General features: G+C 33.7%; 2 protein-coding genes across 3 annotated transcripts in view; one reads left to right on the forward strand and one right to left on the reverse strand.

Moving 5' to 3' along the window:
• The window catches only part of LOC108909706 (protein outspread), a 173,138-nt gene extending 171,536 nt beyond the window's left edge, over positions 1 to 1,602 (forward strand). Inside the window, exon 11 of the mRNA XM_023455412.1 lies at positions 1,343 to 1,602. Coding sequence (XP_023311180.1) covers positions 1,343 to 1,348 — 6 coding nt within the window. The 3' untranslated portion in view covers positions 1,349 to 1,602. The remainder of the gene's footprint in view (positions 1 to 1,342) is intronic.
• Positions 1,603 to 7,443: 5,841 nt separating this feature from the next.
• LOC108909702 (tectonin beta-propeller repeat-containing protein) overlaps positions 7,444 to 26,601 on the reverse strand; it is a 34,791-nt gene continuing 15,633 nt past the window's right edge. For both annotated transcript variants that reach the window (XM_018714107.2, XM_018714108.2), the window contains exons 6-13: positions 22,575 to 22,865; positions 22,188 to 22,502; positions 14,679 to 14,865; positions 13,731 to 14,552; positions 9,436 to 9,839; positions 9,037 to 9,352; positions 8,839 to 8,984; positions 7,444 to 8,137 (exon numbers count right to left, since the gene is read on the reverse strand). In XM_018714107.2, coding sequence (XP_018569623.1) covers positions 8,099 to 8,137; positions 8,839 to 8,984; positions 9,037 to 9,352; positions 9,436 to 9,839; positions 13,731 to 14,552; positions 14,679 to 14,865; positions 22,188 to 22,502; positions 22,575 to 22,865 — 2,520 coding nt within the window. In that variant the 3' untranslated portion in view covers positions 7,444 to 8,098. The remainder of the gene's footprint in view (positions 8,138 to 8,838; positions 8,985 to 9,036; positions 9,353 to 9,435; positions 9,840 to 13,730; positions 14,553 to 14,678; positions 14,866 to 22,187; positions 22,503 to 22,574; positions 22,866 to 26,601) is intronic.

A 26,601-nucleotide genomic window follows, 5' to 3' on the forward strand; every position in this document is an offset into this window, starting at 1 on the left:
AAATAAAGGCATTTACTAATTTGATGTTTGACGTTCAATTTTTAATTGAATTATTTTTAGAAAAAAAAAGGTATGAATCAAAAATATTGTATTGTTTGTCGTATGCTCCTAAAAATGATTACCTAATATGGTTAGTAGAAAAAAATATATGCTTCATACTGATAAAAATGTTGATATCTGAAAGTTAATTTCTGATACACCATTAATTGAAAAAGACCAAGAGAAATAGATTCTATTGACATCTACTTACAAAATCGGTGCAGAAATCGCTAACAGTTATGGTCACCCCATCAGTGAGCCAACAGATAGTTTGTTTTTCCTTATTTTATGTCAGCCTATTTCTGCTACTATGACTAAACACCGATGCCAGGAAATGAGTAATCCTCAACCTGGAAGTTTTACCAAATCCACTTTTGTAATAGGGTAGGGACCTTTTACTTGCCTAACATTGGTTAGATAAAGGACCAACGATTTTACATCCTTTCTGAAAGATGATACATCTTTCTGTACAAATCTTACCCAAATTTTCAAAGATTAACGTACAGATCATTAGAAGGTGGACGAGCATCACTAACCTTCGTTGGATAATTACCCATCCAAGTACGAACCATGTCGTACACAGTCTGTCTATTAAGTTTTAAGACTGACTTGATTTTGGTGAAGTGCATGGCTCTGTGCGTCAACAGACTACGTAGTGAAAAGCCTTCCGAGCAACCGAACAAAATTTCATTAGTATACGTACCTACCACAAAGATATAACGTTTTCTGTGAAGCTTGTTTTTGATAATTGTCACGGAAACAGCAATGTAATCGCTTGCAATAGTTGATACGTTTCCTTGGCTATTTTACCAGCTTTAAAACAGAACTTGATTGATGTATGGCCGCTGTTCAATGTACATTTCCATAGCGATCAAAATTTTGTTTGGTAATTGGGAAGGCTTCCTACTACGTAGTTCAGTTGACCACACATAGATAGCGCCACACATTTCACTGCAATAAAATCAGTTTAAAAACATAAGATGAAATGTCATATTAAATTAAGGAGAGCTTTGGGCTGCATTTCAATAATATGGCTGAACTTTTTACAGGACTATATTGATTAAATATTCAATTAAATATTTAAACAGCCCTGGATAAATTAAAAAATGGAATGTTGTAATCTTCCCGTTTTTTTATCTTTTCCCACATTAACAGATAAAAAAATGTCTGACCTATATTGTATTCTTAAGAGAATTTATGAGCTAAATGTAGTCTTATTTAAAAATTATATTTGAAATTTATATATTGTTTGAATCACTTTCTACAAAATTAAATATATTCTAAACATGTTCTTTTTTTTCAGAACTGAAGGTGTGTATCCGTAAAAAGCAATTTAACTAGTCTTAACCAAGCCTCATAACTATACCAGTGTATAATTAATACAGTACAATATCACCGTTGTGTACAGTTTATCGCACTTCTTTGAATGCATTGTTTTTTTTTTACTCCATTTGAATATTTCTTATTTATTTTACCTCATATACTTTTGTATCCCGTAGGTGTACAAATAAGTTTTTTTTTGTAACAGTTAACAGTTTATTGTTTATATGTGTTGGGTTTATATGGAATGTTTATATTAAAACAAAATATATAATTTATTAGTTAAAAGGATTTTTATTTTTTACAGTACATGTTTATAATAAATAGTTAATACCAGGAACACCTAAATATTTTATCAAGTCTTTTAATCCAGGAAAAAAAAATACCAAAAATGGATACAGCCAACTTTTAATGGAATTGTTCTAGTCTTTTAGTCCAGGGGTTATTTCTTACAAAAAATATTTTTAATAAGGGCGTACCAACTTTTTGACAAATAAAAAATTGCTAGATGGATCATAACAAAATGAAAAGAACATTTGCAATATTATTTCTACAATAAATATAGTGACTTAGTTGGTATTGCAGATCAGTTTATATTTTTACAGATACAGTTTGAATTTCAGTCACTTTTTAACATTTACTGGCCAAGTGTCTTAAATTAGATAATACTTGTCCTCTATAAAGATATTTATGCCAGTTCACAACATATATAAACCAGCTAATTCAGATGAGCCAAAATCGTAAGTCGCACATAGTAGGCTGCACAACTTTCAGTCTGCAGACACATTCTATTTCTTTCTAGCTGTGTATAATAACCAGACGTATTTAAAAATTGTACAATTTTGGAAATTGTATTTCAATATAACTTCGAATAAGTGAAAAAGGTGAAAAATCTGTTTTTACGATTTTCTAAAAAAACAAATACATTAGAACCCTGATTATCCGTGTGTGGATTATTGGGGGTGCCCATTATCGGGGGTGCCCATTATCGTGCTATGCGTGCTATGTCTAGGAATTTGCGGGGATGCACTATTTTGTGTTTTTGTTCAGTAAAGACCATAGACCAGTTAGACCGAACTATAGGGCGATTATAATGAAGGCAGTACGGAAGTGATCAAGTTGGTGAAGAGAGCCAAAAAGTTTCCTTCTCTAGGTAAGTAAAATAAGCAACATACAAAACGTAAATTTGAGCCATTATATATGCCATTTCTTGGTTGAGATCAGAGTATTCTAGAGTTGACTTTATAATTTTGTTCACCCACATATTGCAATGGTAAACGTGATATCATTATAAATTGTTAATAAAATAATGAATAAATGATTGCAACATATTTTTAGTAATTATTTACTTTACGTAAAAGTGTCCAGTTTATATGAAATTTTTCCAATTCCCATAATTTTGAGCTGAAAATTAATGTGATATTATTTTTTGTGATCGAAAAAATTGCAAAAAACTAATTTCAAATTCATGTTCAGCACCCTGGAAAAAGGGGGGTTGGCAAAATTTGATTAGAAAAGTCAGAGTTTTATGGTAAAATATATAATGACCAAATTTTTATAAGTATTTGCTTCGATTTTTCGAATCCAATATTTTAATTTTTACAGATTTCCAAAGGATGTTAATATAAAGTAAAGATAGGTGAAGGCTTTTAAAGAATACGATTGAATACCATCAAAATGTTCACGTATATGATCTAATCACTTTGAAGAAAATTTTTTAGTTTTCAATAAAAATGTAGTCCGCAAATTAGCAAAAAATGCAGTTCCCACATTAAATCTACCAAAAATAATAAGTAACTATACTTTTTATTACTCATGACGGATGTCATATTTTTTCGCATGTTTTTTAGGTTGGCAACTAGCTGTTTGCCCACTCTATTTATTTGCGTGCGGTAATCTTACTTGTCGCAAGCGAATTGCCAATAAAACACGCAAAATTATACCTAAACACTCGAAAACATTATTTTAAAAAAGTGACATTTAAATGACAGTTATTTATGTCAACATAAACTAAATACTATGTGCAATCAACTCCGCTCTCGTGGGCAATAGACAACTTACCACACACTTATTGCACAATATACTATTATATGTATATGCACAATGTATTCAAGTTTGACTTAGAACACTCCTGTAACATTTGCCTGGACTGTGTGATTTGAATGATTTTTTTTGCATGTAGGACTCTCCCAATACTTAGTAAACATTTTAATGCTCACCACATAATTTTATAAAATTATCTTCACTAATGTTTTTTTTATGAACATGAAGTCCCAATCTTCAGATTCTTTTATGTCTCCTATCAACCAACCTACCACGTCACAGTCATCATATTTTGACCTAAGTAGTACATCTTCCATGTCAACTTTGGATATCATGGATAATGAAAAGTATAAAGAGGATTATATAAACATTTTAGTGATGATTCTCCAAGAAACAAGAAACTAAAATATGAAGTTAGGCGGCTGTCTTTCATTTCCAAAAAACAAAAAAAAAGATAACCCGCAGAAAATAAACATTTTTTAAAAAAGAAAAATGACAATTCAAGAAACAGAAAATATAATTTTTTCTTTAATAACTATAAAAACAGTACACCCAAACTACAGAAAAATAAAATTGTGCATCATGTATTAAAAAACTTTTCGAATGTGAAAATATTTAAAAATATGCATAAGAACTTGTCAGGACTGTATGTGAAAAGTATACCGATGTGAGAAATCATGAAGTTAAAATATTTAATTCAGTGAAATCTACTAAGAGACAAATATTAAATAAACTAACGTTACTTAAAGGACAATAAATATATTTAAATTATTTTGTAGTTTTATTTAATATGAGCAAGATATTAAAATATATCATTCCCGCAGATCACGGATAATCGGGGTTCTACTGTAAGCACATAATTTATAAAATTATATATAAAAAAGGTAGGTATATTATAACAGTGATATTAACACAATACATTGCACAATAGCGATAAGAGCATTTCTGACCATATTTCGTGTACAATTAGTTCGCCTTCGAAATGTATAGGTTATCCTATTGCTTTTAGTCGTTCCAAGTCATAAATTAGTTTTATGTATAATGTGAAAATGTTTCATCAAAATAACGGCAAAAAATGATACTTTTTTAACTTAGTAAATAGTTTACTGAAAAAAATATAAAATAATGAAAGCTTATACAGTGCATCCCAAATGTAATGTATAAATTCAATAAAACTTAAGGTGGCCATATCCCTGGCCGAGAAATAGTCAAATTTCTGGCGTTTTTAGGTACTGAAATCTTGAAAACTAAAACGTGTACAACAAAAGTAAGCACAAAAATAAAATCCTTGGTGTTCTGTTTATTCATTGTTACTATTTAAATTTACTCAAATAAAATAATAACTAAGAAAAAAGCGTTTGTAAAACATGCGTTTGCTGTTATCCTAACCCCAAATTTTATTTAATTATTTTCACATACTTATAAATAAAAGTAAACAATTTTATATGTAGGACAAGCAAGTAAATGTTATAAGAATATTTACATGTATAGTTATATATAAAAAAGTTAGTATTTTTGTAGATTTCAGTACCTAAAACCTTGATCGTTTGATCGTTTTTTGCACCTATTTATTTGTTTTACTGCGGCCTCTTTGAAAATAACCAGATGGCATAACATTCCTATTATTTGATAAGCTTTAGATTATTCAGTTATTAAATGTTTGAAATTATTCGTCTTTGTGGAAAACACTATTTAAATAATATGGGGCCCGGCCCTTAAGGAATTTATTTTTCACAAAATCGCAGACACGTTGAGAAATTTTAATTAAATACCATGTTTTGATATGGTTTTCAGGTCTTTTTTGATATTATTGAAGAGGTTGGCAACCTCAACTTTTCTCTTCAGATTCTGAAAGAGGATGATTTTTTGAGTATAAAAATACTAAAAACATTATTGGGTTACATAAGAAATTTATTGAGAATGATAAATAAATAACTAAATTCAAACAATTAATATCCTTTAAATTAAATGTTCAAAATGTGCTCCATTCTCTGCTTGATTGATCCAAGGCGATCGATAAACTGTATTTCCACGTTTTGAAATTTTTTTCATAAATTCAATTTTTTTGTGTAATTTTTTTCTGTTTGTCTTTCTAATTCTTATCCTTTCCTTAATAGGCTTTACACCTTTAAACTATTGAAAGGCTTTTAAAAATGGCAAAGTTAACTGAACGAGAAAAAATTGAAATACTGCATGATTGGGTTCGGTGATAGAACGAGCACTCAAGCAGAAGCAGCTCAGTTATTTAATGAAATTCATCCTAATAGTCCTCCCATTTCTCAAATGGTAGTCAGTAGAACTGAAGCAAAATTTAGAGGATTTGGTCATGCTAGAGACTTGCCTAAGTCTGGTCATCCTGCTAGAGAAGAAAATGACCAACTAGAAGTTTTACTTTCCGTGAAAGAAAATCCACATATTTCCTTGCCACACATTGTTGCTAATTTACACTTGTAGAAATCTGCTGTTCATCGAATACTTCAAAGGCACAAATATCATCCATACAAGGTTATTCCAGTACAAGAGTTATCTAAAAACGATTTCGATAGACGAAGCGAGTTTTGTGAACACATGCAAAATTTGTGTAATCGAAATATTAATTTAGTAAAGAACATTATTTTTTCCGATTAAGCTACATTTTCTCTACATGGAATTGTTAATAGAGAAAATTGTCAGTACTGGGCAACAGAGAACCTGCACTGGATGATAGAGGCGCATAGTCAGCACACTGAAAAATTAAATGTGTGGTGTGGAATAGTAAGAGAAAGAGTAATAGGCTTTCCGTATTGGTGATTTTATTTCCCAATCTATTGGAACCAGACTCCCCTGATGAAGATCTGGGTTTCCAACAAAATGGTACTCCCTCGCATTATGCTGCCCCTGTGCCTACATTTTTAAATGAAACGTTTCCCAATCGATGAATAGGAAGAAGAGGACCCATCGAATGGCCTGCACGGTCGCCAGACCTAACCCCATTTGATTATTTTTTGTGGGGTTAATTAAAATCAAAAGTGTATGCTGAGAAACCAGATAATTTGGAAACATTAAAAGAGAAGATCCGAAGCACATTTTGAACATTTAATTTAAAGGATGTTAATTAATTGTTTGAGTTTGAAGTTGAGAATCAGAGTTGACTATGTATAGCATAGTCTTAATGGCACCGCCTCGAAAAATGTTGTTTTTACGATGAACACTTGCTGTAGCTAAATAAGCCCATTCGAGAAACTGCTCAAATTTTAGGCAAGACTAATTTGTATAGAAGAAAGGTGAGTTTGCTCGCATGCTGATATTCTACAAAATTTTGAACTAAAACCTTTTTCGTTTCAGTTGGCTTTTTTTGTTTAAAGGAACTAATAAAACAAATCAAATAAGGATGATTCCTGCAAAATTTTTGAAAAACACCAAACGATTGTAATGCATCCACTATATTTAACTCTAACCTAACTTACATAGTAGTTAACTACTACAACTACAACTATACTACAAACTACATAACTCAAATATGAGACTTGCACGAAAGTTTTCTACTTGAATTCCATACTTGAGATATAACTACCTTAAGAGTCCGTCACGCGCTTGAAATAAACCCATTTTAAGGGTTCGGCCCATAACACATATTTGGAAAACGAATAAACATAGCGGCCCAAATAAAAAAACAATCGAAAGACAAAGTGTTTTCCTACTGCTGTCTTGTAACAGTTTTTTCAAAATTGGTTTCTAACTACTACTACTCTAACTACTATTCTACCTACTACCTACTACCTAACCTACCTACCTACTATTCTAACTACTATGCAAGAAATCGTCATATTTATAATTTATTTACGTAAAAATAGAGGCTTAAATCAAAAATTGCTTACAAGAGGGAAGTGGGTCTATCTTTTAGCTTTGCAATGATACCAAAATTATATTGATTTGATAAAAATTACTCAAAATTCTATGCTAAATCCCGAACGTCTACAACTTCAGAAACGAATATATTTTAAATGCTGCAANGGGAGAGCGATAGTCTCCGCCTCCAGCTGTAACGCCCGTGCACCCGACCCCGCAGCGATACCTTAGCAGTGTACAGAGAACAGACTCTTAAGGCAAAATATAATTATATTAATTGTTAGAAATATTTAGAACCCCTTATATGAGAATTTCATTGATGTTATTTAACATTAGTAATCACAGGCTTCTACTAAAAAGCAAACAAACTAAGGTGATTATAGAAAAATATCACAAAGTATTAATATTAAAACTAAAATAGATTCTTTAAATTTTACTATTTTTAAATTAATTATTTGTCACTACCATTACCTACTTTAATAGAGCTTTCCCACATGAACAAAAAATTCTTATTATGGTTCTGATCCCCACTTACCCAAAAACTGCTGAAAATAATCAAGAGACAACCAAGTGAACTTACTGGTTTACATATGCTGAGATACAGTCATGCAACAAATAGTGAAAATACTATTTTAAAATAACAAACCATCAATTGTAATTAAAGGGATAAAATGTATAAAATATATTTTTTAAATACTGGATGCCAGTATATAATTAACGTATTATTAATAACTGATACAATTCTTTGGTATTCAAAAACTTAATTCGTTATGTCTCTCCTGAAACTAAACATATTAAAATAGTTCTTACATACATAATCGGCTAGCCAGCAAAAAACAATACTTTACATCCTGAGTTTAAAAGAAGCTTAGCTAAAAGCTCTGACACTAACGTGCTGCCAGTTTCCCTATAACAAAAAAACATTTCGTGTAAATTCTGAAGGTGTTTATTTAATACTTGCAAAGAAATAGTACCAAGACGAATTCATAAATTATTGTAAATATGTCCCGTAAAGTATGAGAGCAATGAGATGAACCTCATTATGAATTATTATATTCTCTGTCAAAAAGAACTGGTAAATAACTTATTACAAAAATAATTTGGTTAGGCAGTTTCACAAATCAAAAGGTCTAAATAAAAAAAATATTCACAATGCCAGTCAAAACATTAATGGAGCAGTGATGTTGGAAATTAAAAGGAGGCGCAGCATGGAGATTTTTAGGAGACTACTAATGCATATTGCACAAATAAAAATTCCGTTACAGGTTACTTTCATTTGAGAATTTTTATTCTTATTTGTAAGAGTGGTCTTGGAATTGTTGATAACTTGCTAATAATTAATTCACTGCAGAGGTTTACACAAAAAATAATTATTATAGCAAAGAATAAACCCTTTGTGAATATTCCTTACATCACTTACACCACTAGGTGTATCATTAAAAAATAAGTAAATTTTAAGCAATTGGCTTTCTTATCAAGTCCTATCTCCTACTAAAAATGAATCTCCATGTTCATAAATACCCTGTACATAGTTAACCTTAATTATAGTTAAGATTTTTTTTTTATAATTATGTTAATTAAGCATGAAAAACAAAAAATAAAACTTACCGCAATTCCTATATCCCAACCTGACCCTGCAGGATTAGCAGGACATATGCCTTCTCTCCTCACCATTGCTCCACCGTTTGTTGTAGCCCAAACCTGACTTTTTCCGACACTGACATGTCTAAACCCCGTAGTATCTGGAGCCGAATCTAAAACAAGACATCTTTAACAGATGTGCAAATAAATTTATTTCTCACTTACTTAAAATAGGTGGGTCGGCAGCAATCATCTGCCAGTGCGTTCCTTCTGGAAAGACAGATGTAATTTCCTTTCTCACATGCAGCTGCCCTTTGAAATCAACAGCCCACACTCCGCTAGTATTCACTGAAATTTGTTTAAGTTGTTCTCCGTTCGGAGGCTCAACAGTCACCCATTTCTCTCCCTCTAATTTTTGTTGAGTTATTCCTAATCGATAATAAGCACAGCCTTTTTTGCCTGTAGCCCAGACCTGTTTGAAAGGACCACAACTAATACTACTTAGAGGTTGATCAGTATTTACGTGCTCCCATATGTGCCCCTGCAATTGAATGAGGTTACAAACAAAATAGAAGAAAGATGTAATAATAAATAACAGTTCACAAAAAAAAATATCTTTCTCACCAGTGGGTTTGATTTTGAGACACCAATGCGCACCATAGCTTGTCCGCCAGAAGCAAGCGCCCATACAGACACAACCGAATCGACATAGTCGTTAACAGGCTCTAATGAGACATCTAGTAACTTGGTATGGCCCAATTCCTGCCAGGGTCCAGTGGTAGCAACGGCACATCTCCTGTACCACCTCCTTCTTCTAACGTAATCAGTAAATTGCTTGTTAGCATGGTAAGTTGCTGGAAAATCTACAGCGTACTGCCAGCCCTTGCGATCGACACCTCCTGGTACATGAAAATCAGTCATCCAATCCGAAACCCACTGCCACCGAACGGAAAGCAGTTTCACTTGATCTCTCGTTCTCTTTTGCTTGCCGGATGCATCGCTCCACATGTATCGATCTGTGGGTAATCCTGAAAAAAAGGTAACCCACAAATTGGAAAATTAATAAGGCAATATTTATTGAGAAAAATAATCAGCTGTGGCGGTCTTTATTTTTAATTGCCCAATTTTTACGGTTTCTTTTAGGGTAATACATGGCAAACACGATATCAATGGAATCATTTTTTTGATAAAACTGGTGAATAAAAACTGGTATACGTAGACTGCTGGAAAAGTTTCTGCAACCCACCACCAATGATGCCAATGTTCTGTCGGTGTGATATTTGAGAAATTAGACATTTCTAACCTATAAATCAATTGACAGTTTGTACTCAGCAAAAGTACACACAGTATTTTAAAAAAACTGCTTAGTGTAAAAAAATGGAACTTTTACATGAAAATTTCCGGGCAATGACTTACTACGATTACAGATGTAGTCTTACTCTAAAACAATGCATCAATCGACTGCATTTGGCTTTTGGGGATGAAGCACCATCCGATAAGACAGTGTATGATTGGTTTGGCGAATTCCAGCGAGGACGCACATATCTTAGTGACAAATTTCATGAAGGTCGTCCATCCACATATTTTGTTGTCACTGATGTTGATGCGGTGCGTGGAATGATTGAGCGGAATCGGCATATGACATACCGCGAGACTCAGGCATCCTTGGGCATTGACATTAAAGCAATACACACGATTTTGAACGTACAAAAACTGTACAGTCGTTGGATACCACACAATTTGACCGACGCTCAAAAAGAGACTCGTGTTAAATGGTGCAAAAGCAATGCTCAAGAAATTCAACCGAGGCCGGTCAAATCCGGTCCACAATATCGTTACTGGCGAAGAAACTTGGGTTTATTCGTACAAGTCCGAAAGCAAACAACAATCCACTGTTTGGGTGATTCAAAATGAGTTGGAAACAACAAAAGTAAGCTTTCCGAATATCGGTTTCAGAGGTTACAGTCGCAGAGTGGAAAGCATGCCCCACCAATTGGTTCCAAAGTATGCAAAAGTGTATCGATCCCAAAGGCGAATACTTTGAAAAAGAATAAAGCCATTTTTTAAAATTTACTTGTGTTTTTACATATCGAGGGTTTCCTGCCAAAAGGACGTATCCACAAAAATTGCCATTTTGGGTTTATGAGCTAACTTTGATACCCAATACCATAAGTTTGTCGCGACAAAAGGTTGGATCTACCACACCAATAATAACAGCGCCATGCAATCCTTTTCTTGGTCGTATGAACAATTATTACCTCAATTAACCTGGCAGAAGGTTGTATGTACATACGTCCCTTTGTAATGAAACTGTACATATATTTTCTAGGTCGTATGAACATATGGCTTTCTGGCATGACAAAATTTCATGGCATTCACGAGTATGCGTTAGTTGGCGTTCATAACCTCGATTTTTCTGTTGTGTTTACATACGGTTACTCTTCACTTACAAGTTAAAGTACCTAGTCAAGTTTGTACCTGTTATTCTCAAATAATTCGCTAAGCAGATAATAATATGCGATAAATATACTAATCAACAGTTATGTAAGGTAATAAACAAACTCTTAAATTTTACTACTGATTTTTGAAACGTTTTTAATAGTTCCTGAAAAATAATGTTTTGGTTGATACGCTCTTCTGGCAGGAAACCCTCGATATCGTTTGCAGAAACTTTTCCAGCAGCCTACGTATCCCCATATAAATAAATAATTAAAAGGCTTGCTTGACAGACATTAAAATTTTAGAAACAATGTCCTCAAAAGTTTCTCGTTTCCACCAGGTTAAAAATTATATTTCTATAAAAAAATCGAAGTTTTGTTAACGTCTCCAGTTCTGCTTCTTAAATATTAAAATATAGTACATTATACATTATGTATCAAAAAATAACAGAGAATAATATTTAACTACAAAAAAAAGCCTAATTTGTTTTAATATTATTTGTTATTATTTACCCACAACCAAATGATCAACAGTATACTCTGCACCGTTTATATCTAAGCAGGATCCAATTCTGATCTGAACGCTTATGAAAGGCAAGGGAGGCTAGCTTCCATTGGTCAGTTAAAGAAATGGATTTAGTATCACATTCTCAGTGAACTGTGTGACCCCTATGTATAAGATATTTAGGGGATACAGAGGAGTTAGAGAGGAGGAGAGGAGTTACTCTACTCTTTTGGTGGCCTATAAATAGATATAACATTAATCTGCAGAGAAAAGTTGTCCAGAGCCCCCAATTGGGTACTCTGTGTCGTAGTTATGTAATTAAAATAAACGTAAATAATTACTAATAGCATATTAGTTAACTAAAGCATTATAAGGAATATTAAATTAATTCTGCATCCTCTTCCACATTTCAGAGCCACCTAATCTTTATTTTGCAAAATCACAAATTTCATTTTAAAAATTAAAAAGTTTTATTTGGAATAGTGTAGCCAAACCTGTACAAGCAGAATGTGTATGATGCAAGAAATTTTCTTTTTTTTCTGTTGAAACTCCTCGTCCAAACTGAATTTGCCTAGCTTTCGATCAAATTTTACATGTAGGTAACTACTATGACGCATACAAGTGAAGTTTTTATCCTATATTACTCATGGATAACTGAAAACTTTGTTTCACATCTAATCTTTGAAGGATCACATTGTTTTAGAAAAAATTGTTACTCTTTTGTTTCTTTTGATAGAAAAATTTGAGCCAAAAGAGTGTCGCAACACCACTGTTACACCCAATACTAAATATTCTTAAATGAGGATAGAGCCCAATTAATTTTGGCATTTTATTTCCTCTCTATATTATATTTCTTTTCAATGTAAAGTTAGCATAATCTTACGAGGCATATGCACAAAGTAAAATTACTGAGACTCTGATGCTCTAAGGTTATTGTTTTCGACAAAGTTGGCAACACTGCATTCAAGGCCAAGGTGTTGAGAACAGAACACACTCATTTGTCTCAGTCAGTTGAGAACTGTTGTTGTAGTGGTGTGTTGAAATAAAGTGACGATATTCTGAATCCCCCAGCTACGAGGTGAGGAGCGATTTTTCGCTCCTCACCTCGTAGCCCACCACCATGTGGTTTCTTCTTGCAAAGAGAAAGGCGCTGTTCCAGATTTTTAACAAAATCAAAACTGTTTAATGGGGATGGTGTAATGAATAATACTAATGTGTACAAGCTGGCAGAAAGAAAGTTCATGATGAATGGACATCCCTCAATCGTGACTGATGAGATGGTAAACAAGATTGAAGAAATGCTTCGTGGCCATCGTTGATTGACTTTGAACGAAATGAACGCAATGTTTCCACAAATCTGCAGATCTCTTCTGCATGAAACCATTACTGAAATACTTGGTTATGGAAAACTGTGTGTGAGGTGAGTACAAAAACAACTCACGGATCAACACAAAGCCAACAGAATCACATCTTCATGGAAATTTTTTGAGAGCTTCGAACTGGAAGGTAAACAATTCCTTGACTGGGGACGAAACGTGGGCGGCTCACTACACCTCTGAGACAAAAACATAATCAATGCAGTGGCAACATCCACTCTACCGTCAGCGAAAAAATCTAAAACCGTGTTTGGGCCCGAAAAATGATGGCAACTATGTTTTGGAACCATAAAGAGGAAACAATTAATGTGGTGCGGTGCTGTAAAACACTACTTTTCTCTTTTCTCTAAAGGTGTTTCTGAGTGGAAAAAGGTTTTCTACCGTTGATGAGGTCCACAGTGCCATGAAAAAAATGGGCCCGAGAGGCAACGGAAGATTTCTTTGATGAAGAAAGTTCACCTCTCGTCTCACAAAGTGCATTGAGATTGAAGGGAACTATGTCGAAAAATAGTATTTGATGTACCTTTCTGAATATGTAAATTTTTCATAAATATACTGCCATTTCTATACTCTTACTTTGTGGTTATGCCTCCTACATACCTGCAGAAGTGTATCCAGTAACCGGATTCCAACGTTGGTTTTCGTACACCCTATAATCTTGTGAGTCAGTCATCGGGTGAACATTCTGACTATCTAAAGTTCCTAAAAATCCCCCACCCCAACCTCCGGTATATACCCAAGCGGTATGATCGTATCCAATACCCCACGTTACCCCAACATTGCAACTCTCCACCCTACGTAAATGTCCACCAAGTTGCCTCCAATACAAATCGAGCATATCGATTATAATCACAGGACTTTTAATGACTACCTTAAAAGGTTGCATTTTCCCCCAAAAGCTCAACATAGAAATGGAATAAGGGGGTAAACGGTGCCTAAAAGATGCAAAGTTCTGCTCGTTTATGTAAATTAAAAAGGCATCTTCAGTTGTCTCTATTTTAAGACTGAATTCTTGCCCTCTCACAAAAGGATTGCCACCTTCCCTCTCTTCATCACCCCATTTACCGTCTATCATTGAATTTCTAACAATACAATTTTCAGTGAATCTAGGATTTAGATGTAAACAGGTATTTTGGAGCTCAGTATGAGCTTTATGTCGAAGTTTATAAGTACTCGGGGCATCTAAATTAATGCCTATTCTTTCGGCTTCATCACCAATACAGCCTGTTAAGGTAATAATGCTACCTGGACTACAACCAACATGTAATGCGAGTTGGAAAGGAGACTCCTTGCCACTAAGGTCATATTTCTGGACATAAAATTCATCCTCCCTAAGCTGGTTTGCTTCCAACTTTGTCGGATCCCACACGAATATGTCTCCTAGGCCTGTTACTGCCCATACACTTTCATCACTTGATTTACCTGAAATGAATACATTATCAATCATCTTTTTCAATAAAAAATTCTTGTGCAGCTTGTTCAACAGATTATTATTTATGTGGAGATGTGTTTCATTTGGATTTATATTTTCTCATAAAATTATATTACCTAATGTATCACGAATTTTTCCACAAGTTGTGACAAAATGTGCTTGCCATTCCTCTAATAAGGCATCACTGGTAAATTGTAGGCGTATTACTGACGGTACATTTCTAGGAGTATGGATTGCTAATCTTGGATTTCCTGGTTCACTACATAATCGCACACAAGTAACATCACTTAAACTAAACAGGTGCTGAAAAATTTGAAAAATTGAAATGAAACACGAGACTACAAAAATCATTAAAATTAAACATTACTTTTTTTAACAACTACTGTACTTTTAGTTTTTGGTATTAAATAGGAAGCACAGTGACAAGGTAGTGGAGAATTTGTCCAGTTGTACAAATAAATAACTTCGTTAGTTATTAAATAACTAATTTTAATGAAAAACACATAACTGAAATATAAAAATCATTAAATAATATTGTTGGCAGTTAACTAGTTAATTCATGTTAATTAAACAGCTTATGTATTAACCGATTGTATAACTACCAACAGCGGCGGCCTTAACCATGGCGAGGTTCCGGAAGGTACATCTTTGCGAGGCCCCTGTTGTTTGTGAAATGTACGTAAATCGAATGTAGATATTTCTGATGATATAAGAGAAATGCAAAAGTTATAAATTTTGAGTTTTCAAATTTTATATTGAGATTTTTAAATGTTAACAAATACAAAGACGACAAATTTTTAATAATGATAAAATAAGGTACGAGATTCAAAAATATTTTACAGTCAAATTACAAAAAATATTATTATCCACTGATAAATTATCAAAATCATTAAACAAACCTAAATGAGAAATTTTATTTAGGCATCCATTACTTCTTATTAATTATTAACATATTTACTATGAATTAACCAACATTATTTTATTGTCATATACCTCTATAACTAATAGCTAAGGATAAAATAAAGTTTTAAATATAATTTTTTTTTACACGGGTTGTTGTGCGAGGCCCCTGCAAGAGCAAGGCCCCGGGCAATTGCCCTGCTCGCCACACCCTAAGGCCGCCACCAATATTAACCTATTGTTAACTTTGACATTTTTTTCTATAATTCACCAAATAATTTCTAAATGTGATTGTATATTACTACTTTACAATTATTTAAGGAGGTATTTTTTTAAATACATTTAAAATATGCAGCTATTAGTTTCAAAGATGAGACATTTTGACTATAAAACAAACCTTATTACCTTCTTTCAAACAAAACATTTTCCTAAAATAGACACATACAAATTTATAAATACATATTTCATTTAAAAAAGAATAAAAAAATATTTCTATGCCTGGAGATTTTTTTGATATACAAGGTGATTTTATTTATTTTTGGATATTCTCAATTATTTTAGATCTGTGGTTCTCAAACTTTTTGAAGTTGTAACCCCCTCTTACAATTAGAGTGTCCCGAAATTCATGCAACAAAATTTGGTCACAGATTCTTAATACAAATTTAGGGGACCTGTATTTTTAATTTTTGCCAAGTGGCTCCCTTTTTCGGAGTTACAGCCCTCTGAAGTCCAACCCTAAGAATAATATTTTTTTTATATCTCAGAACTCTGTTGTACGAAAATCACTAAATTTGGTACACAGTAAACCGCAATGTTTTCGAGAAAAATGTAAAAATGTGATCGAATGTATATTGTGATTCATCATTTTCTTCAAAAATATTGCGTTTTACGAAATAAATATCAAGAGACAAAAAAGTTTCTAAATTCAATGGCTTTTTAGCTAATTAATAATTTAAAAAAAATGAAATTTGCGACCAAGTTTTTCCACATGTCATAAAACCCCTGTGTACCAAATTTAGTGATTCTCATACAACATGGTTTTGAGATATAAAAAAGACTTCTTAGGGGCAAATTTCAGGGGGCTGTAACTCCGAAAAAGGGGGCCAGTTGGCAAAAATAAAAAATATGGGTCCCCTAAATTTGTTTTAAGAATCTCTGACCAAATTTTGTTGCATGAATTTCGGGACACCCTGTATTTGCTTAATTCAATATGAAGGAAATTAGTATAATTAATTAATACTTTGAATTAAATTTCACCACAAACAATGTACTGCTTTTTATTTAAACAAAAAGTTGTAACTAGTGCAAAAAGTAACAGTTTTTGTCATGTGATTTAAAAATAATATACATATTACATATTATTTTTTATTCAGGTAATTATTTGCCAAGGTTGTTCCTTTTTTGTCATTTTAAAATAAAATTTGATTCCTTTGAATTAAGACATAATATTGTGCCGCTTTTACTATACATACAAATTTACTACTTATAAAGCTGTGATGCTAACCTAAGTACATAATTTATTACTTCTTGCTTTCTTTCTACATTAAAAAAATACAAAAACACAGTGGCAGATTTCTAAATAGGCTAGCTAGGCTATAGCCTATGGCGGCAAATTTTCGTTTGCAGCAAATTTGCAAGGGTGGTAAATTCTCGAAGGCGGAAAATTTTTCCTCGGCCAATTGAAAACGGAGTACTTATCAACTTCTCCAAATTTGCTTTATATCTCTACTAGGTTCTCGATAATGGGCCGCACGACGGCGTTTTGCCCCATTTTTGTGTACATTGCAAGCGAAAAGCAATAGAAAACAACATTTCGATGAAAATGTTGTTTCAAACTCGAAGATCTCTCAGAAAACATGTAAAGTGTATCAGTGTCAACAGTGGATTCTTCGAACAATTACTTTAAATCATAATTACGTATTTTATTTGTTTTATTGTTGTAATATCACGAAAAAACACTTGGTTTGTTTCGCTTTTAATTTCTCTTATCAAAACATAGTGTTCGTTAAATCGATTTTTCTCGAAAACGGATCGAGATATCGAAATGAAACAAGAGTACATAATTAATGGAAAAATGATAGCTCNGTACGTTATATCAGAAGTACGTTTTAAAAAAATTATTAAAAGTTTTATTGATTCTTAACAAAAATACAAACATACATATATTTAACAAAAGCAGCAATAGAATAACAGTATATGTATATGGATTTTGTTCTTAAAACTTAAAAGCAAAACTAAAAGTACAGTTTTTATTTGCACCACAAAATAGGTATGTATGTATAATAAAATACCTAAAACTACTTTCTAAAAAAGTCTGTTATATGAGTTTGTTTTTTTCGATTTATAATGATCTGTTGCTCTAAATACATTTCTATTTCCAGCGATGCGCTTAAAATACGATCTTCAGTATTAATTTTATTTTCTAAAAATCGTTTTACATTTTTTATTCCTCTAATTGCGTCATCAAACGTTACGGGCGTTTCTTCTTCCGGTTCTTCTTCATCTTCTTCTCCACTATCAACCTGCTCATCTTCGTTAATCTGATCAACAATATCCTGCTCTGTAGGCAAATTTGTTGTAACAAGCTCTTTATCCACGTCAACGAAAGCGTCAATCACAGTTGGATTTAATTTTTCTAAGTTAAAATTATTTTTATTTAACCATACACTTAAAGGTAAGTTATCGTCATCCTCTTCATTAACAACTTGTTGAATAAGCCATTGGTTAAGAGGTAAGTCATCGTCCTCGTCGAACTCGCAAAGAGAGGGCCATGCATGTTTGAAACAATTTTTAATTGTTTTTTGGGCAACCTGCTGCCACGCTTTTGCAACCATTTCAATAGCATCAAGCAAATTTATTGTTATTGGTGTGCTATTTTCGATGCACTTAAGATTACTGGTCATAAGCAGTCGTCGATAATGAACTTTCAAACTGTGGATAACACCTTGATCCATTGGTTGCAGGACAGATGTAAAATTTGGTGGGAAAAATGCCAGTTCAATATTGGTCAAATTGGAAACGTGAGGATGAGCAGGACAATTATCAACTAGCAATAATATCCGCCTGTTTTCTTTTACCAATTGTTTGTTCCAAGAGTTTACGTTACCGTTATTCTTTCCTTAGAAAGTTTTCCTCCAACACATTTTTGACCTTTAAAGCTCATTGTACGATCTGGAGCAAGTTTATAAAAAATACCAAGTTCATCAGCATTAAAAACATCACTCTTGCCACAGTTGATAAGTAGTGGAACTAATGTTGATTTAACCCAATCCAACGCATTTTCCATGTTCACACTTGCAGCTTCCCCATGGATTTTACTGGAACTTATATTATGCCGCTTTTTGAACCTATGTAACCAACCCGAATCACAAGAGAATTATTAGCATTAGCAATATCAGCATTACGTAACTTTGTAAACTCTTGGGCCTTTGCCTGCAGAATGGGCCCACTTATTGTAGTATTCAAACTTCTTTGATATGTAAACCACTGAAGTAATGCCTCATCGATGTTTTTTTGGACGGGTTTGCGAATTCTTTTACTTTGTTTAGAAATTCCGCGGGAATCCAATATTTTATGTTTGTTTTTCAATATCGTGGACACTGTTGTTTTTTTCATACATCTAGATTTGCAGATGTCAGCTTGTTTAACACCTCTTTCTATTTCCTGAATTATAGAAATCATTTCATCTATTGTTAAAGCCTTCCGAGCCATTTTACTAGAACCAGCTTGGATTGAATCATCCATACTTATTATTTTAGTATTCAAAAATTTGCTTACTCTTAGATACGTACTATACGATGTCAACAAGGAAACTGAATAAAGAATGGTTAAAATAACTAGACAACTGCATTATATCAACATGTGTTGGGAGAAAAAATCTTAAATAAATAAACAATATCGGGTAGCTAGTCGGCGAAAACTTATATATCGGCCTGGTCAAAGCGGCTGCCTTTGATTTATATATCACCGCCGCCGAGCTACACATGCCCTGAGCTTTTGCCGTACTTGCCGAAATAAATTTATGTATAAAAAGTATGTTATAATGAAATTTTTAGATGTTGGGACCAGATATTTTGGTACTTTATATCAGAAGTACGTAATAACGGAGTACGTTTTAACAAAACATTTAACCATTGAAGGCCCTATAATAATGCCGGGACTTGCTTATTCGGTACGTTATAACCATAAGTACGTAATAAGCGTGTACGTTGTAACCGAGCTTTACTGTATTAGTTTCAAAGATGAGACATTTTAATTATAAAACAAACCTTATTACCTTCTTTCAAACAAAACATTTTCCTGAAATAGACATGTACAAATTTATAAATACATATTTCATTTAAAAAAGAATAAAAATTTCCTTAGCTTTAGCTAGGAATCTTTCAGCTTTGTTGTTTTCAGGCTAGATTCTGTGGGGATGGACCCGTTATTAGAACCCTTAGGCCCATCCTGATATTTTTAATGTTTACAATCAGTAGCTCTGAACATGTATATTTTTGGATATAAATTTTCGGCTTGAAAAGTTTAAAGAAAATGTTGACATTTTTGCAGCATTTTAACATATCGACGTTCGCAAATAAGAACATCGTAACTCGATAATGATGGTTTCTCACAANCCTGTATTTCCGAAACTATCAACTTTCGGATAAGGCATGTTTGCGCCACTGGTCACCATTTCACGTGTAGTATCTTCAGCTTTCGACTTTCCCATTGTTAATAAATCACCCTGTATTTGTCAAAAATAAATGTATCTCGAAAAGTAAAAAACCCCTAAAACATTTAAAGCACCATGGTTTTCAAGTTGTTATGCTGTGGTCGCCACCAGTTACAGAATTACAATACATTTCCTTACATGCCGTCCTGGATAAGCGGCGACAAATGGCTGTTGCGGCCGGAACTGCCGAAGCAGTGATTTTCAAAATTAGAGCATCATAGGTTCTGTCCTACATACGAGATATCGCCCGGCACAAGCGGCTTGTGCGGTTTTCATGCGGACGACGCGATCGAATTATTTGATAATTCCGCCTCTGCCACTTCAGTTTACATTTTTAAATCTTAAAAATGATATGAGTTTTTCGTCATGTCTGACACTTTTATTGAACTTTTAATTAGCAGTATGACAAATTCCATTACACTGTGGGATATGAAGCACAAAGATTATCATAATCGACATATAGGTACTCCACAGAGAATGGACCTGCACTCTTAACAGAAATAGGCGTTGAAAATTAGTCTGGGAATATTTCATTTCTGGGTTGATTACGTTCTGTTTTCAGGAAGTAAAACTCGCACCTTACTAACAATACTATATGTATTTATTGGTAAAGCCGCAAACATACTATATGGTTTCACATATAAACGGTGGTTCTTATGCTATCTGGGAATCATAAAAACTACTTTAAAAACTTCGTGGTATTCGCAAAGAATAACGGCGTGTTTTCATCATACATAACATACAATGTAGTCGAATGTTCGGAAAACATTCTGGCATGTCTTGGAAATAGTTCTGGTTCTTTAGGACAATTTCGTAATTTTTCATACAAACGATTAAATTTTTCTAAAAATACCTACTGTGCTTGTCATGCGTTTTTTATTATTTGTTTTTTACGAATTATTATACTGTTTAAATGGATGTTCTCAGTTAACAGATCGATGCGTTTCCTCGTCCACGACATTTTGACAACTGCAACACCATTATGATTGCCACGCTACCGCAGGTTGAAAGTGCATGTAGGACAGTCTGATCGCATTTACAGTTAGCACCGCGTCGGCCACTTCAACTGCGTCGAACGCGCCGGCCGTTTGTCGCCGCTCACCCAGGACGTCGTGTTAGCCTTAGCTATACTCGACAGCCAAAATTATAGAGAGTGATTCATCGCTAGCTCTTGGACTAGTAAGGGGGATGAAGCGTGCCGGAAACGAAAATCCATTGGCGTGTCTGCGTAAAAGGCAACAAGATATAGAAAATATTGAAAAAACATAATAAAACATAACATCTAATATTTTTTACGGTTTGCTATAACCGGCACTTTGATCAATTTTAATTATTACAGCATTTTAAAACGTCCCAGTTGTGTTTTTTTAATTTATAAATTTATTATAGCCATGGAATTAGACCCCTCGTCTACGCTTATGCTATGACGTTTCTCAGGTCGGGCAAATCAAGTCCGTTTACACCCACTAAAAAAGCATTTCCCTATTCCCTACCAAGTGCAAAAGACAGAGATAAAATATAGATCGACGTTCAGTGTAACTCAGTCTATACACGATTATAGATTCTACCGATGTGCATGGCGAGCGGCACAAAGATAAATAATATTGAACCGTATAGGAATCATTTTATATTTTATACGCATTATGATAATAGTGTTTTTATATTATGTATTAGTCACTCTTTATAATTTCGGCCGCCGAGTATAGGAATCTTTCAGCCTTGTTGTTTTCAGGCTAGATTCTGTGGGGATGGACCCGTTATTAGAACCCTTAGGCCCATCCAGATCTTTTTAATGTTTACAATCAGTAGCTCTGAACATGTATATTTTTGGATATAAATTTTCAGCTTGAAAAGTTTAAAAGACATTTGTGTTGACATTTTTGCAGCATTTTAACATATGTTCAAGTTCAACCTTTACTATTTTCACGCTTTTACTTCTGGGAAGCTATTGAAACATGGTAGATATTTGGTAAGAATATATATACACTTTTTCATAATTATTTTTACTTACCATAGTCGTTGCTCCATCTGGATTCAAGATTGTTAAGGTTCCGGTCGTCTGTACCCATTCCAATTGCAGAATGCAGTCTACAAATGCTGATGATCCAAGACTTACTCTAGCCTCACCGGTATGCACCCAGGACGTGGTGTCAACGGCTTGCTCGTAATTTGTGTAGGCATCTTGAGCAGGTAACCGTGCCTTCAGTTCCTCTAAAATTCTTATTCGCCATGGCTGTTCCAACTCCTCATTTGTAGTTCCACAGCCAGTCTCTCCAAACCAATTCGGTGACTGATTTGGATCGACGGTACATGCACCAGCTTCAACCTTTAAAATTCAATAATAATTATTTTTATATTTAACCATTCTCAAATAGAAAAAAAATATCAACTAATTTACCCAAGACCAAGGTGCTTCGTACTCGGCCCACCCTAATTCTTCATCTTCTGCAAAAATGCAAGAGTCTCTGCTGGATTCGCTCCAAACACTCTCGTCTGTTTCTGGGTGACATTCAGTTCCGACTATTGAACCTACGGAGTGAACAGGACTCCAAGCCTTCGGATTTTTTGGTTGCACTTCAATTTTCGTACTTAAATCTACAGGTAGGGAGGTGGGGGCAGTTGGTGCTGAATGCGAATGGTCCTCCCACTCAGTTATAACGGACTGTTCAATCATGCTGCTTGGACGACTCTATCAGACAAAATTTATATTTGATTACTACTTTATATTTTTCTACACATTTTATACATGATAAAAAAAATAACTAGTGAAAATCGGTTATAACGACCTTCAAGGGACCGGCGTTCCCATTAGACTCGTGCGGCAATATTTTATTTTAAAATTTAAAGTGACAGGTGTCAATTTTGTAAGCAGAAAACCGTGATTTAGTTAGAGATTTCAGAGCGATTTATTAGTAATTTGGATAGTGATTGATTAAATAGCGATTAGTTGAGTTGTATTTAGTGATTCTGTAGTGTACAGAGTAGTAAGTGTAAATAGTTAAAAAAAATGGCTCAACTCTCCCCTCGTCGCAGAAGTCGGGCGATTGCAATGCTGGAAAACGGTTGGTCAGCAAGAGGTGTTGCCAGAGAACTTCATGTGAGTCACACATGTATAAATAAACTCCATCGTAAATGGGAAATTGAGCTGTCAGTTGATCGTCGACCAGGAACAGGAATCAACAGAAAAACTACCGAAGATCAAGACAGAGCGTTGGTAGCATACATGCGAGAAAATCCATTTACAGATATACGCCACGCAATAGAGGCAACGGGCTTCCCCAGTTGTAAAAATACAGCTAAAGCAAGATTAAAAGAACAAGGACTTTTTAATTATACGGCTCCTAGTAAAGAACTTCTAACAGTCCAGCATCGTGAAAGAAGACTTCAATTTGCCAGAAATTACATTCAACAGGGGCAACAGTTTTAGAATAACGTCATATTTTTCAACGAAAAAAATATTTCAATCCACCGATTCTGGAAAAGTTCAAGTCTATCGCCCAAAAAATCAGCGATTTCATCCCAGATATGTCTGCAAAAGAGCTCGTAGTGGTCGCTTTTCTGTGCCTACTTGGGCATGGATATCAGATGCCGGACCCGAAGTAATTTGAAGGATTGAGGGAAATTTAACAGGCCTTCAGTACCGCACTATAAGTAAATAAGTAAATAAGTTCATAACATTATGGGCCCGGCTTCCATTCTGATAGATGTAAAATTTAAAAAAATCCTGTTTTTCTAAATATTTCGAAACGATTTAAAGATATTACACTGAGCTTTGGTGTATAGTACAGTGGCAGTGTAATATCTTAAATCGTTTTCGAGATATTTAGAAAAAACCGGATTTTAAATTTCCTTCAACATCTAACTCAGAAAGGAAACATTTCCGGACCCATAACTTATTTACTTATTTTCACTTCACACGTCCTTAAAATATTTCCTTTTCCTCCCAAAACTGTATAAGTTATAATAAAACTGTAGTGTACAATATTTTTTTATTTTGTTGCCTTCATGACCTACTTACCTACTTTCTGCAGAATATGACAAATTTTTATTTCAAAATATTAATTTTCTCAGGGACTAGAAAAATAATGTGGCAAGACAAAATAATTTCAAAATCTGTATGCTCTTCTCTTTTTATAATGCATATACTAAAGGCCTGCAAATTTTTGTTGTGTCGTTACACACATTATTGATGCCGCCCAAAATTCCTATTAATAGTCCACCGGCTCGCCCCCTTAAAAGTAGTATGCCTTTTAGGTTGGAAACCTTTATCTTGCGTCGACTGTACATGTATTGCTTTGCATTCAAAAGATCATGCGTGCTTTATTTTCAATTAATTGTTTTCGAATAGAGATTTTATTTTATTTCTATCCTTCCAAATTGTTCAATTCGTAGTGTGACATAGCACATTATTTTACTTGCTTGAATTAGTTTATCTGTTTTTTAGTCTCTTTATTAAACAATTTTCTCTTCGAAATCGTGATAGAAAGTGGTAATTAATACATATAACTGTATGCGTAGATAAGGCGTGATTTGTCCCAAACGTACTAACTGGTGTGAAAAGCGTGGATGCCAGCGGAGCGAGCGAAAGAGCAGTGCATTGGTTCTAAGGCCGTATATCACTATTGATCGTTATAACCGATAGATTCTATGGTAAATGTATATAAAACGCGTCGCTAAATCCGAAATGTCGTTGTAAATGGTGTCGTAATAAACAATATTTTTAATATGGTATTTCTATAGGATTTAATCGGGACTTGCAAATTCCGTTGTTATATTCAATATGTCATATAAAGCAATGTCATTATAACCAATTTTCACTGTACATTTAAAAAATATAGGGACATGATAGTTTGTCTCACTGTCCCTGTGAGACAAACTATCATGACTGAATTTTTTTTTGGAAAACAGTATATCCAAGTTTGTAACAGATTATATTATTTTAATTTAAGGAGGTGGGTAAAGATCAGCCTTATTTTGCCCGCTGGTCAATTCATAATTCTTATTTTTTCTTAATATTTATACCCACTCAAAATAAATTTTTTTTTTAATATATTTTATTAAGTAGAAAAAATAAAAAAAATATGTATACTAAACTATTTGTAACAAATGTATTTGATTATATTTCTTTGTCGCTTTCACTTGGTAAATCGTCATTGGACTATATAGTAGCAGCGTTTTGAAGTGTATCAGCATATCCAAGACTGGGTGTTTCCGTCTGAATTCGATTATGGCACCAGTATCTCAAATACCCTAATACAGATGCGCATAGCAGCCAACAACTCTGGCGCCAACTTCCGCCAACAAATGGCGAAACCATTCAATGTTTGGATTATGACTTGTACTTATCTATATGTTATATAATTTTGTATTTGTGTGTCATAATTAGGGTTACCAGATCTATTTCATGACAGACCCGGAGACATGACCTGTTTGTATAATTAATGTCTAAAAAAACAAAAAAAAAAGTTATGCAAATGCAATCGGGAAATCTGGGAGACAAATTGTTTTCGAAGAAACCGATGTAAAAACAAAGGACGAATCAGGAAATGTGGGAAATGTTTTCGAAGAAATCAATCACGATTTTTCCGCAACAAAGAAAACACGGAGAAATGACATGTTAACCCAGAGCCGGAAGATGTACCATCAAAACCCGAAGACTCTGGATCAAACCCGGAGATCTGGCAACCCTAGTCGTAATCTCAACTGAAGTCGGACAACTGAGACATCTTCTCAATGTATGTAAAGAGAGTACATCCCTGTTTGGCTAAGATGTGTGTGAGTGCAAAATCGGCTTTGCTTAAGTCGAAATATCCCAAGAGAGAAATGTCGTAGCTCCTCCCATGCTAATTGTGGGAAATCTGGAAGATCAGAGTCACTTAACGAAGTCCATATCATGCTTTTTTTTGTCCAGCCATTTTATTCAACCGTTTGCTGTAAGTAGTTAGGTTTCTTCACTAAATCAAGAATCTGTTGGGCAATTATATTGTCGTCCTCAACATTGTTGCATTATTTTTTGATAAAATACAGGAAATACATAAAATGGAACGTAATGGAATGGTCACAAATAAAAAGAAATATTTGAAATACAATTAAGAAGTATTAGTCTGACAGACTTGCGGACAAGCTATTTTGTTTCGTACCACATAGATGCACTGAACTCACCAAAAAAATGAATGCTGGTTTATAACCTTATTAATTATAATATTTGAAAGACCACAGAATATTGTGATGCACAAAGTGTCTAACAGATTTTTTGTTTTAAATGAAAAATCGAAAAAAACGTCTAAAATAGTAAAAATTAAACAAATATGCCAAGTTTGATGGTCTTTTTATATGACGTTATTTTTCTTATCTTATCAGTTTAAGGGAAATGTAAAAGTCAATACCTGAACTGAATATATGTATACAGTGATTCAGAACTTATC

Source organism: Anoplophora glabripennis, unplaced genomic scaffold (assembly GCF_000390285.2).
Source record: "Anoplophora glabripennis isolate ALB-LARVAE unplaced genomic scaffold, Agla_2.0 scaffold465, whole genome shotgun sequence".
Classification (NCBI taxonomy): domain Eukaryota; kingdom Metazoa; phylum Arthropoda; class Insecta; order Coleoptera; family Cerambycidae; genus Anoplophora; species Anoplophora glabripennis.